We start from the raw sequence: 14046 nt of genomic DNA on the forward strand, positions 1-14046 counted from the left end.
AAACCAGAATGGTTACTCCTCTAAAGTATAATGACAAAGTAAGCCCTTCCCCGACATGTAGCCATGCGCTTCGTATCGAGAATCGATCGTGATTTGTTATTGCAATGATATTTTCTGAATGTTGTAGACTGTAGTTGAGTTTGTTTGAATGTGACTCGCGGAATATACAAAATGGAACATTTTTATGTAAGTCATTTTGGTTATTACAAGAGTTCGAGTAACAGAATACTTTATGAATGGCCCCGTTTTCTTGCACATCTCCCAGAAACTGTTAAAAGTGTTACAAAGGTGCAAAATCTTGCTGCCCGATGTACTTTGTTGCCTTGGATTGCAAGAACTTAACTTTGCAGTGTTGAGTGACACTGTTCTAACGACGCATCTTCTTTTAGGGCATAATGTACGCTGTTTTCCGCGGGTGTATAGATAGCATAAAAGGTACTGTAGGAATATTTATTCTGGATAAGCAGATAAAAGAAAAGGCATCTCAGAGTACACCCAAGAAGGAAGCTACGCCCAGGAGAAGGGATTCCTCTAGAAAAGATGAAACATCGAAAGTGTCTTCCAAAGAACCAGAGTAAGCATTGTATTTAATTTATCCACATGCAACACTGTTGGCAGTCAAATACTATTTTGTTTGCTTTCTAAAACATTCTAATTTCCAGGACAGTTTCCGTGTTATCTCGGGCACTACAGTGTTGTGCACTAAATGGTGTTGTGTTTTTATTCAGTATATTTCTTTTTGAATGTGGGGTGCTGCCGTTTTTGAGATTCTTCTTGTCCATACTCTTCGGCCATTCGCCAGACACAGAAAATACTGTCTGGTCATGGATACATCCAATACTCACTTGGACATTCAGCACCATGTGGGTGTTGCCTCTTTTCTTGCTAAGCAAGATTGTAAATAGCTTGTGGTTTCAGGTGAGCATCATAAAATATTTGTACAATTTTACGTACCGTTAGTAATTCATGTATGAGAAATGAAATGAATTCTCATCAGTATGCCCTCCGGTATGTAACAGTAAGTTTAACAGCTTAGAATCATACTCTCAAATATATATCCATATTTACTACTAGTGCAGCAGATGACTGGGGAAAAAAGGAAAGAAATTTTGGCAACCTATTGGAGTGTCAGCGATTGTACTTCATACAAAAATAAATAAAAAAAACAAAAACAGACCAAATCATACGTAAGTTTCTTCCTATTGGCAGAAACAAGTTTTGGTGATGGGTTCCTAAGCTTCTCTGAACACTAGCCCTCGTGTGGTGTGTAATCTTGGTGTGATGGTTATTATAATCAAAACCAGTTATTGGTAAAAGTTACATATTGTGACCCCCCTTGCAGTTTTCAATATGGCATGGATGTAAACATTAGGCTTTGCAAGCAGCCAGTTTGCTACCACAACAAGATTTTCGGTTTTGGGAAGGGGGTATCCGATACCCCACTTTGGCAATCTTGTAATTATTTATTTTGTTTCAAAATACAGCAGTTACATATACAGATAAAAAGAAATTGCAAAAATTATGAAGAGTTGTTCTAAAGGACACAAAATAATGTCTGGATTTCTGTAAGACAGGCAAATGAGTTACAAACCCTCTGAAAATAGCACACTATTTGCTGCAACATGGTTGAGTGCAAGAAAAATGAATCAAGTGCTGTTTGGCATTGGGCATAATTCCTATACAAATTCTACAGCCTTTTTTGCAAGTGTAGAAGCCAAGAGCTATCATATCAAAAATACTGTCATTACAGAAGCGTCACATTCCACCCGTTTGCTTTGACCCGTGACATCATCAGTATGGTGGAAATGGCTAGATCCAGCGTATACAATGTGGCAATCATGACATCCCTACATACACATGCCAACACAAATGTAGCTGTTGTAAATCAGCCACACAGATATGACCTTCCTCCTTGGTCATGTGTAAATAAGTTAATAGAAAGAGTAAACAAAGAGATAGATACTGTATGCAAAAAGTTTCTGTATGTGAACTTAATAAATGTAAGCACGTTAGACAGGTGCATGCACACCAGCCATGGCCTTCATTTAAATCACAGTGGGAAACAATTTTTGGTTGAAGAAATCTGTCGTCTAGCAAATTGGAATCACAATAGGCCTAATATAGAAGCAGTCCAAAGTACTTTGGACAAATGGGTCATAAAGAAAGATGCAATGTCTTATAAAAAGGGTGAAAGACATTTTTTAGGGAAATAGACTGTATCACAAAAAAATGTGATGCAGAATTAAATTGCAAATATAGACTGAAGATTGTACACCAGAATGTACAGTCATTAACAAACAAAGTTGATGAAATAAATATACTCCTCAATAGTGAATGGAAAGATGTTTTTGTGAGCATTGGTTACAAAATGAGTATTTTCAGTACTTAAAAATACACTCCTGGAAATGGAAAAAAGAACACATTGACACCGGTGTGTCAGACTCCCCATACTTGCTCCGGACACTGCGAGAGGGCTGTACAAGCAATGATCACACACACGGCACAGTGGACACACCAGGAACCGCGGTGTTGGCCGTCGAATGGCGCTAGCTGCGCAGCATTTGTGCACCGCCGCCGTTAGTGTCAGCCAGTTTGCCGTGGCATACGGAGCTCCATCACAGTCTTTAACACTGGTAGCATGCCGCGACAGCGTGGACGTGAACCGTATGTGCAGTTGACGGACTTTGAGCGAGGGCGTATAGTGGGCATGCGGGAGGCCGGGTGGACGTACCGCCGAATTGCTCAACACGTGGGGCGTGAGGTCTCCACAGTACATCGATGTTGTCGCCAGTGGTCGGCGGAAGGTGCACGTGCCCGTCGACCTGGGACCGGACCGCAGCGACGCACGGATGCACGCCAAGACCGTAGGATCCTACGCAGTGCCGTAGGGGACAGCACCGCCACTTCCCAGCAAATTAGGGACACTGTTGCTCCTGGGGTATCAGCGAGGACCATTCGCAACCGTCTCCATGAAGCTGGGCTACGGTCCCGCACACCGTTAGGCCGTCTTCCGCTCACGCCCCAACATCGTGCAGCCCGCCTACAGTGGTGTCGCGACAGGCGTGAATGGAGGGACGAATGGAGACGTGTCGTCTTCAGCGATGAGAGTCGCTTGTGCCTTGGTGCCAATGATGGTCGTATGCGTGTTTGGCACCGTGCAGGTGAGCGCCACAATCAGGACTGCATACGACCGAGGCACACAGGGCCAACACCCGGCATCATGGTGTGGGGAGCGATCTCCTACACTGGCCGTACACCACTGGTGATCGTCGAGGGGACACTGAATAGTGCACGGTACATCCAAACCGTCATCGAACCCATCGTTCTACCATTCCTAGACCGGCAAGGGAACTTGCTGTTCCAACAGGACAATGCACGTCCGCATGTATCCCGTGCCACCCAACGTGCTCTAGAAGGTGTAAGTCAACTACCCTGGCCAGCAAGATCTCCGGATCTGTCCCCCATTGAGCATGTTTGGGACTGGATGAAGCGTCGTCTCACGCGGTCTGCACGTCCAGCATGAACGCTGGTCCAACTGAGGCGCCAGGTGGAAATGGCATGGCAAGCCGTTCCACAGGACTACATCCAGCATCTCTACGATCGTCTCCATGGGAGAATAGCAGCCTGCATTGCTGCGAAAGGTGGATATACACTGTACTAGTGCCGACATTGTGCATGCTCTGTTGCCTGTGTCTATGTGCCTGTGGTTCTGTCAGTGTGATCATGTGATGTATCTGACCCCAGGAATGTGTCAATAAAGTTTCCCCTTCCTGGGACAATGAATTCACGGTGTTCTTATTTCAATTTCCAGGAGTGTATTACATTTTAACCTTGCAAACTGCTTTTGCAGAATGGAATCAAAACATGGGGGAACTTGTATGTATGTAAAAGAAAATGTAGATTATAAGAGTATAACATCTGTTTGCAAACTTGGTTGTGAAAAAGACTTTGAAATCTCAGCTGTAGAGTTAATGTCTGAAAACACTATTATTTTATGTGTGTATAGATCTCCTGTTAGCAACATAAGTTTTTTTTTTTTTTTTTTTTTTTTTTTTTTTTTTTTTTTTTCTTCCCCCCCCCCCAATAAATTGGACCTTGCTTTAGGCAAACTTAAGACAACTGGGAAAACAGTGATACTTTGTGGTGATTTTAATATTGACTTTCTGAGCCATAGCCCTCACAGGGAAACGTTTTTAAATATTATAAAAGCCTACAATCTTTGTCTTACTGTTAGCTCTCCAACACATGTAACTAAAACTAGTGTCACTCTCCTTGATCAGGTATGTGTAAACATGGACAAGTGTACATCAGAAAACTTTGATACCGGCTATAGTGACCACCTTTCGCAATTACTAACCATACCTGTATATCACATTTCGACCAGTATAGAAAATGTTATCCATAAAAGGATTTATAGTGGGAAAAATATTGAATGCTTCCAGTACCTAATCAGTGAACAATCTTGGAGAGAAGTATATGATACCTCTAATACTAACGAAAAGATGGAACATTTTTAAGCATAACTTTGACATAGCTTTTCCACAAAGGAAAGTTATTTCCAAGAGCACAGATAGATTCAGAAACTGGATTACATCAGGCATCAGAGTATCTTGTAAAAGGAAGCGGGAGCTTTTTCTGCAGTCAAAAACTAACAGCAGTCCAGAATTTATTAATTATTTCAAAAAATGCAAGCTAGTTTTGAAATGCATTATAAAGGAGGCAAAAATTAAGGAAAATGACAAATATATTATGAAGTCATCCAATAAAACTAAGTCCGTGTGGAAAGCTGTGCAGGATCTTACTGGGAAGAAGACAACTCACAAAAATATTGTGATATCACATGATGGCAAGAATGTCACTGACCCTAGGGAAGTTGCAAATAGTTTCAATTCTTACTATGCAACTGTTGCTGGGAAATTAGTGAAGGAAAAATTTGGAAATCCACCTAATACAACATGGAAAGAACTTTCATCTATTGAAATAAATAATATATCCATGTTCCTCAGTCCAGTAAGCCCAACAGAGCTCCTAAATACCATTAATTCACTGAAGAGTAAGTGTTCAACTGGTATTGATGATATTCCAGATTATATTATAAAAATAACAGCAAGACAAATACTTTCACCTTTATTGGACATATGCAATTCATCCTTATCATGTGGTGTCTTCCCTCAGCAACTGAAAATGGCAAAAGTAATACCCCTATATAAAAAAGAAAGGTGATCATCAGTGTATGGGTAACATAGGCCTGTGTCTCTATTGTCAGGGTTTTCGAAAATTATTGAAAAAGTGTTCCTTTCAAAACTAATTACATTCTTCGACAAGAATAATATTATTTCTGGATGTCAACATGGCTTCAGACCACAGAGATCAATTGAAACTGCCACTTCCAATCTGATAAACCATGTCTTACATGCAGTGGACAACCACAGAAATATCTCAGTTTTATTCTTGGACCTAACAAAAGCTTTTGATGTGATTGATAATTCTATACTCCTGAGGAAGCTTGAATGGTATGGTGTAAGAGGTGTGCCAAATCAGTGGAATATCGTTCTCAGGTAACTGAAATTAAGTACACAGAAGGAAATGAACTCCAGGTACACGTTTCAGGACCATGTGGACTAACTCATGGTGTTCCACAGGGCTCCATTTTAGGTCCCTTTCTTTTCTTGGTCTACATTAATGATTTCCCATCACACGTTAGGGATTCTGAACCAGTACTGTTTGCAGATGACACCAGTCTATTGATTGAAGGGAATAATGAAGAAAATGTTACTGCATCTGCAAAAGATATTACAAAAGGAGTGTCTGAATGGTTTACCAGAAACAGGCTAATAGTTAATCCCCAAAAAACTGTACTCATGAATTTCCACACTGATCAAAATAAAAATCTGGCACAACCTGTAATATGTATAGATAACCAAAACATTAGTTCTGTCAATGAAACTAAATTTCTTGGGATTCATATCCAGGAAAATCTTAAATGGAACACTCATATCACAGCCCTCAATTCAAAACTAGCATAAATGAACTATGTGGTAAGAATTCTCTGCAACAGTACTAGTGCAGAAACAGTTAGGGCTGTATACTTTGCTCATGTACATTCAATACTGAAGTACGGTATCATTTTCTGGGGAAATGTACATCAGGCCATAACAGTTTTCAGGAAACAAAAGGCAATTATAAGAATAATGAAACAAGTGAGCAGCAGAAAATCATGCAAACCTTTCTTTAAAGATCTAAAGGTCCTACCCCCTTCCCTGCATTTATATACTGGAAATAGTCACGCATGTCAAAACAAGCATACTGAGAAAAGAAAACCTTTTTCCTCAAAACAAAAGTGTCCATGATTACAGTACCAGGTCAGACAGTGACATACATGTCAATCATTGTAACACCACATTATGCCAAAAAGGTGTATATCATGCAGGAACAAAACTTTACAACAGATTACCAAGACATATAAAATCTCTTACTGAACTACGAAGCTTTAAAAAGTCTGTGACATCCTACCTTCTGAAAAACTGCTACTATTCAGTCTCACAGTATCTTATGCAAGAAAAAAGGAATTTGTATCTTTAATTGTAGAAATAAGTTATAAATATACAGTATTTCAAAAATTTGTAATTATTAACTGTATAGATCCAATTTGTAATAAAATTTATAAAATTTTTGTTTGATATTTGAAAATCCAATAGCCAAAAAATGTTTTCTGTCCAATATCCTGTGTACAATATATGTACTTAAAAAGAGATTTATATGGACAAATAAATAAATAAATAAATAAAACAAATGCGAACAAAAATAAAAATGACAGTAATGTCTCACTCCAAAAATGAAATTTAACAAACAGGACAACCACGGAAAATTGGGGGTTTAGGTTGGGGACAAGCTAAATATGCAACAATAAAGAAACACTGCATCATCCTAAAACAAACAATTTTACCCCATATTCACTATATAAAGTAAAACGCAGCCAATTTACCATGAATGTACCAGACAAAACATCACAATTACTATAGAATACAACCAAAACAAAAATTACTTATCGCTAAAAGCCTCCAGCAATACCAACTAGGTTTTAGCACAATGGCAATCAAAACCCAAATGAACCCAGTACTACACATTAAACTCAGCACTTCCACATCCACCAACTTACACATCAACAACATTACATCTGCAAATATAACCAATTCAAAAACACACCACACCACCATTACGACACCAGTCAAGGGATCGGATGCTCTGTTGTCACAAAATACTTAATAACTTAAGATGTGCTTATGCAAACTGCCTATGCTGTGTCATTATCCAAGGTTGCTTATGAGGTACAATGTTGTGTATGAGATGGTGCATATTATCCAGAAACTAGAAATATCACTTTCTTCATTTGCTTCCTTCTATTCCAAGTAACTACTGTTCCATTCTTATTACTGGAGTGTCTGTGGGAAACTTAACTCCTGCTTTCTCCTTCATCCCTCCTCATACTCTTCTAGGCAGCTCAGGCAAATACGTAAGCTTCCGATTCCACCCGTCTTCTTTGACCCATGACGTCACAAATATGGCGGAAACGAACATAAACCACGATTCCAATATGGTGCATATAAAGTCGTTACATACACATTATGAGGGACAAAAATACATCAAAAAACAACACGTTCCACAAAAAGCCTAATGACACTAATGGGACTAGTGCGGGAAATAGAGGGTTTCTGGGTGGGGACAAACATGTGGGAATGACCAGCAACAAACTGTCCATTCGCATGAATGGACACAGGCAGACAGTGTTTGTTGGTAATGAGGATCACCCTGTGGCTAAACATGCCTTGGTGCACGGCCAGCACATCTTGGCACAGTGTTACACCGTCCGGGTTATCTGGATACTTCCCACTAACACCAACCTGTCTGAACTCCGGAGATGGGAACTTGCCCTTCAGCATATCCTCTCTTCTCGCTATCCGCCAGGCCTCAATCTCCGCTAATTTCTAATTTCAATCTGCCGCCGCTCATACCTCACCTGTCTTTCATCATCATCTTTGCCTCTGTACTTCCGTCCCGACTGACATCTCTGCCCAAACTCTTTGCCTTTACAAATGTCTGCTTGTGTCTGTGTATATGCGGATGGATATGTGTGTGTGTGCGAGTGTACACCTGTCCTTTTTCCCCCTAAGGTAAGTCTTTCCGCTCCCGGGATTGGAATGACTCCTTACCCTCTCCCTTAAAACCCATATCCTTTTGTCTTTCCTTCTCCTTCCCTCTTTCCTGACGAGGCAACCGTTGGTTGCGAAAGCTAGATTTTTGTGTGTATGTTTGTGTTTGTTTGTGTGTCTATCGACCTGCCAGTGCTTTTGTTTGGTAAGTCTCATCATCTTTCTTTTTAAATAAATATAAACAAATTTAGACACCCACCTCCATACAAAACCACGCAAAATGATGAAAAAAACAGACATCTCAAAACTCCCCAAATACCACTAAACACAATATCATCTGGAATCGGACACTTCCCTTGACCTAGATAGCTCAACAGCAGCTCCCGATCCCATAAATTGCGATCGAACACTTCCCTTGACCTATATAGCACAACAGCAGCTCCCGATCTCATAAATTGTGGTCGAACACTTCCCTTGACCTGTTATCCTTACGACATCTCCACATACAGCCGTCCCTGGTCCGAGATGCCGGAACTTTAAGTAAGCCTCATTTCTTCACGACATACTGAACACTTCACGACTTCAACCAAAAATCCGAATAGCTGAAGAAATTTTATTAGAGACAACACACTGTCCCCCATCATAGCCGACAACTGAAAACTGTTGACCCTTTCACTCATATCCATACCTACCAAAGACATAAAAAAAAGCAATTTACCAACATTCACACATGACGCCACACTCGCAAACTAAACCAGAAACATCACCTAACACACCACCAGAGAGCACCACCAATCGCATCAAAATGACACCTACAAACACGCCACTCTCACAAATTAAATTCCTCACTGTCATGACGTCACACACCACAACAGCCTTACTTCACGGGTCAGAGCCGACGGGTGGGATCAGACGCTTCGGTCGAGCCCAGCTCAGTCAGGACTGACTGTATGTACTCCGCACTTACATAATCCCCTGGTTCACAGCAGAGCTATGTCAAGAACTTTCTTTTGTTTTAACTTATATCTTTAAAAAAAAACTTTTGGGCTTCATTAGTTTTGGTCCCCTTTTTGGTTAGGGGAAAGGGTGCCTTAAGTGGTGGCGAACCTATCCACATATGCAAAGATTTAATGCAGGCTTCATGGTCTCCAAATTCACCAAGCCATCCAGTGATCAAGAAAGAAAGAAAGACAGACAGACAGACAGACAGACAGATACTGTAACGCAAAACGCACAACCTTATCTCCAAGCCTGAAAGGGGTGTAAAAGTTGATCCCCTGAAGTCTGTAATCAGTTTCACTAATACCACATCCTATCTTATACCTGAAACTGTTGAATTCTGTGCTTTAGCACAGCAAAATGATGCGGAAAAATTGTGTAGGAACAAAATAAAACTTATATTTCACTAACATGTGAACACATTTTACATACAGGCTGCGCACAAGATCTCGTTGCCAATCAATAACCATATAATATTATTTTACATAGGTCTGATGCACTCAGCTCAGTGTATACTATGCACAACTACACATGTTTGAAAAATATTTTGTTCACTTATCTCCACACTCCCTCTTTAACATATATTTTTTCAGATACTGAACGCTACACATCACAGGCTAGACCATAATGTTTCACCGACTCGTGAAACTTGTTGTTATTGAGAGGCTTAGTTAAGGGATTGTATAACATTTCTTCTGTGCATAGGTAAATAGTGGTTATATTTCCCTGCTCTGGGTGATCTCTGACAAAGTATTGCTTTATGTCAATATGTTTGGATCTCACACTGATGGCCTTATTGTCGGCAAGCTTAATAGCTCCCATATTATTACAAAGTAACACAGTATGTTTTATTTTTGTAAGAGATTCTATTTCGCTCATCACTGTTCTGATCCACAGAGCTTCTTGGATAGTGGAGGATAAGGCCATTTATTTAGCTTACATGCTGCTCAAAGCAACTGTCATCTGTTTCTTATATGACCATGATCTCAATTCTCCCATTACTTTAAAACAACTTCCAGTGATGGAGTGTCCGCTTTCCAACTCACTTTCTCAGTCTGCCTCAATGTACCCTTCAACATTTACATTTCCCTTTTTAGAATATTTCAGCTTATAATCAGTAAGTCCCTCTAAATATCTGAATATTATCTTAATTGACGTACAGTGTTTTTCACTTGGATTATTGCAAAACTTGCTTGCAGCATTTCTGGCAGATGCCATCTCTGGTCTTGGAAGTCTGTGCTGCGTACAGCAGACTTCCTACAGCTTCCAAACACAGTACACTTTCCTTACAGTTTTTGTTCTCGTCAGTTATTAACAGTTTTGCACAGTTTTCCAACGAGGTGGAAAAAGCTTACAATTTTCCACATTGAACTTTTCTAAGATTTTGCTGGTATACAGGAATTGAACAATCCATAATTCATTTCTGTTGGTACTACATAGAATCTACATGCCAAAGTATTGACTAACTTCACCCATATTAAATTCTGACTAACTGTTTTTTAAATAGGTCTGTTTTATTTTCACTATTGGTCAGAATAAAAAATCATCCACTCATATGGGCATTATTGTAATTTCTTCCCTGCTTCTTTTATAAGATATAATTGGATCTGCTTTTGACTGTGACATACCCAGTTTTATCAAAATTTTATGCAAACATTTACTCCAGTAATGGCCACTCTGCATTAATCCATACATGCCTTTCCCCAGATGCCAAACTTTCCTTTTCCCTTGATAAGGTCTTTTTAACTTCATCTGGTGGGATAACATATATTTCCTCTTCCTGCTTTCCATTCAGATAGGCTGTTTTCACAGCCATTTGATGAACTGATAGGTCTTCCCATACTGCAAGAGCTAAAAGGTATCTTAATGATGAATGTTTCACCACTGGTGAGAAAATTTCATGATAATCTGTTCCTTCTTTCTGACAATATCCTTTAACTATCTATCTGGGCTTGAATTTTGGTATTGCTCTCTCAGGATTCTTTATATTGAATACCCATCTTGTTCTTAGTCGCTTTTTATTTTCAGGCATGTCAACCTGTTCGTATGTATTATTATTCAAAAATGACTGTAATTTTTTTCCATCTTTCCAAGTTCTGAGCGTTGGTATTTGCCAAGACTTCATTGATTGTGTAGGTACACTGTTGAAGGTTTGGGCAACATACATTTCACACTATGGATATCTTTTTGGTTTTGCTATACTTGTAGAATGTCGTAAATTGACTTCCTCTATAGAACATTCTTCCTCAATATCACTCTCGGGTAGCATATCAGTTTGCTCTTCATCCTTATCTTCCTGTTTCAGTTTCCATCTCTTCCTCAACATTACCACACCTTATATTTAGTTGACTTAACTGTATTATTTTACTATTTTCCTTTATTTTATGTTTAGAATTCTCCAAAAATAGTGCATCTCTACTGTTTATTATATTCTCGTCCCCATCTCTAATCTGCTATCCTTCTCCCTCCCCGCCCCAGCCTCCTTCTTGTCCCCACCACTCAAAATCTGAATCCTCACAGTGGCCAGTAGAAATATATTTTTGAGATTTTGCATTGACTACTTAATGGTTTTGGAATCTGAACCATGCCATCACATACAAAGAGTTTCAAGTGCCTTAGGTCCAGTATTTTCTCAGTCCATACTTCTTAAGATGTCGTGTTTCTCACAGCTTTGATAGGTAATATGGTAATTAAATACATCACAGTTGACACTGCCTCTGCTCAAAAACTGTTAGGTAGCTCAGTCAGCATCACTCAGCATGCTTCTTGCCTTCTCTACGCTGGTTCTTTCAGCGCGTTCTTCAACACCATTCTGAGAGGGCCTATAGCGAATGGTAGTCTGACGCCTGGTACCCCTTAAACTAACTGTTTACATATTCTGATCCATTGTCTGATTTAATAATTTTAATTCTCTTCCACATCTGTCTTTCAACAGTTTTGCAATAATCAACAAATAATCACTCAGTTGATCCTTGGGACTTATAAAGTAAACATGACTGTATGAAGAAAAATCATCTATGTATGCCACAAAATAGTAGCTACCTCCTATGGATTTATTCTCCATAGGTCCACAGACATATGTGTGAATGAGTTGTAGGACTTCTGTAGATCTTCTTTGACTTGATTTAAATGCCAGGCTGGCCTGCTTCCCTTGCAGACACACTTCACGTTATTCTTTCCATAATTTTCCATCCCTGTTGCCATAATCTTCAATCAGGCCATACTTTTTTCTTTTCAAATGTCCAAGTCTCATAAAACGCAAGAAATCTTTGCAGCATAAACAGGTTGATTTCCAGTTTCGGCAATATCCTGAACTGTATTTAATTTGTAAATACTTCTGAAATAGTTGTGATAGCTACAATGTCACCACAAGAGTCGATTATCTTGGCTCCCTCTGTATCGAAGATAACTTTGTTACCCTTCTTTACTATTACACTTACTGACAGGATATTAGTTACAATTTTCTTCACATAATGTACATCATGGGCAGTACAGTTTGTTTTTCCTCATTCACTAGTAAATTAAGATCAACTTTTCCTGCGAGGTCACACACTTTAGACCCATCGACTGTGGAAATTCCAATGTCAGGCATTGAGTGAACATCATATAAAACTGATGGAGCTTTAATGATATGCACATAATCTAGAAACCATTTTGCATGATCCTCACTTGCTGCACTAAAAGAATAAAAAGCAGAAAGTGCCTTACATTTATGGGTAGTTTTCTTCTCAGGAATACTAGAATTAACATGCTTCTTTTCATTGATAACTCAATGTTTTGTTACACTGTGATGAAAAATATCCAGTCTTCTGGCCTCTGAAACATTTTATTGGCAGTTTTCTTGTATTTACAGTATAAACCTGATGCTGATTTTTCTTTGGATTATAAGAATCGGGTTCATTTTTCATGTCCTGTAGAATCGTTACCTTCACATTCTTCACTGTAATGGGTATTCCCAAACTTTCCAAACCCATAATCATATGTGAATATGTCTCTGGTAATCCAGATAACAATAAAATGCCAATCCATTCTTCTGCAATTTCTAAATCAATTTTCCCACTGGACTCGCATTTGGGAGGACCGCAGTTCAAAACCATGTCCGCTCATCCTGATTTAGGTTTTCTGTGATTTCCCAAAATGGCTTCAGGCAAATTCTGGGATGGTTCCTTTGAAAGGGCATGGGTGATTTCCTTCCCCGTCCGTCCCCAATCCGATGGGACCAATGACCATGCTGTTTGGTTCCCTCCCCCAAACCAACCAGCCAGTATTCCTCAGACAATTTGAGAATGACATTATTTTATTCACTTATTCATCCATGTTTTTGCACTTGTTCAATCTTGTAGTTATCAGCTCACAAAGTTATCCTACTTTTCTGGTTGAACGTCCATCTTCAAATGCGTTTTTAAGTTTGTCCCATACCTCCTATGCAGACGTAGCCTTTTCTGTGTGCATGTAATTTACTGGACCTATCAATAGGATTAGTTTTGATTTCGCCTTCTGATCCTTAGCAGAAAAACTTGATTCTGTAGATTTCGGTGTACCATTTACGACATTCCACAGGTGATCCAAAGGCAAATACACCTCAATGGCAGGTTTCCAAGTTACATGATTCTCACAACCTACAAGTCACTCTATTTGTGGTATCTGTGTTGTATTTATATTAAGAGTCACTTTTATTAACACATGAACACATTTTAAATGTGGGCTATGCACAAGATCTCGTTGCCAATCAATAACCATAGAATACCATTTCACAGAGGTCTAATGCTCCCAGCACAATGTAGTCTATGCACAACTATACACATTGGAAAAATACTTTGTTCACATATCTCTAACAGAAACAACAGTGCAAACAGAAACAACAGTGCAATATGCCTTCCGTCCTCTTTTTTCCAAG

General features: G+C 39.3%; 1 protein-coding gene across 2 annotated transcripts in view; it reads left to right on the forward strand.

Annotated features, from left to right (window-relative positions):
* The first annotated feature begins 48 nt into the window (after nt 1-48).
* Nucleotides 49-14046, forward strand: part of LOC126091988 (etoposide-induced protein 2.4 homolog) — a 56747-nt gene continuing 42749 nt past the window's right edge. The window contains exons 1-3 of one of the 2 annotated variants that reach the window (XM_049907355.1): nt 49-186; nt 390-574; nt 663-918. In XM_049907355.1, coding sequence (XP_049763312.1) covers nt 172-186; nt 390-574; nt 663-918 — 456 coding nt within the window. In that variant the 5' untranslated portion in view covers nt 49-171. Of the gene's footprint in view, nt 289-389; nt 575-662; nt 919-14046 lie in introns of both variants that reach the window. The other variant, XM_049907354.1, reaches the window with a different exon arrangement.

This window comes from Schistocerca cancellata, chromosome 7, assembly GCF_023864275.1.
Source record: "Schistocerca cancellata isolate TAMUIC-IGC-003103 chromosome 7, iqSchCanc2.1, whole genome shotgun sequence".
Classification (NCBI taxonomy): domain Eukaryota; kingdom Metazoa; phylum Arthropoda; class Insecta; order Orthoptera; family Acrididae; genus Schistocerca; species Schistocerca cancellata.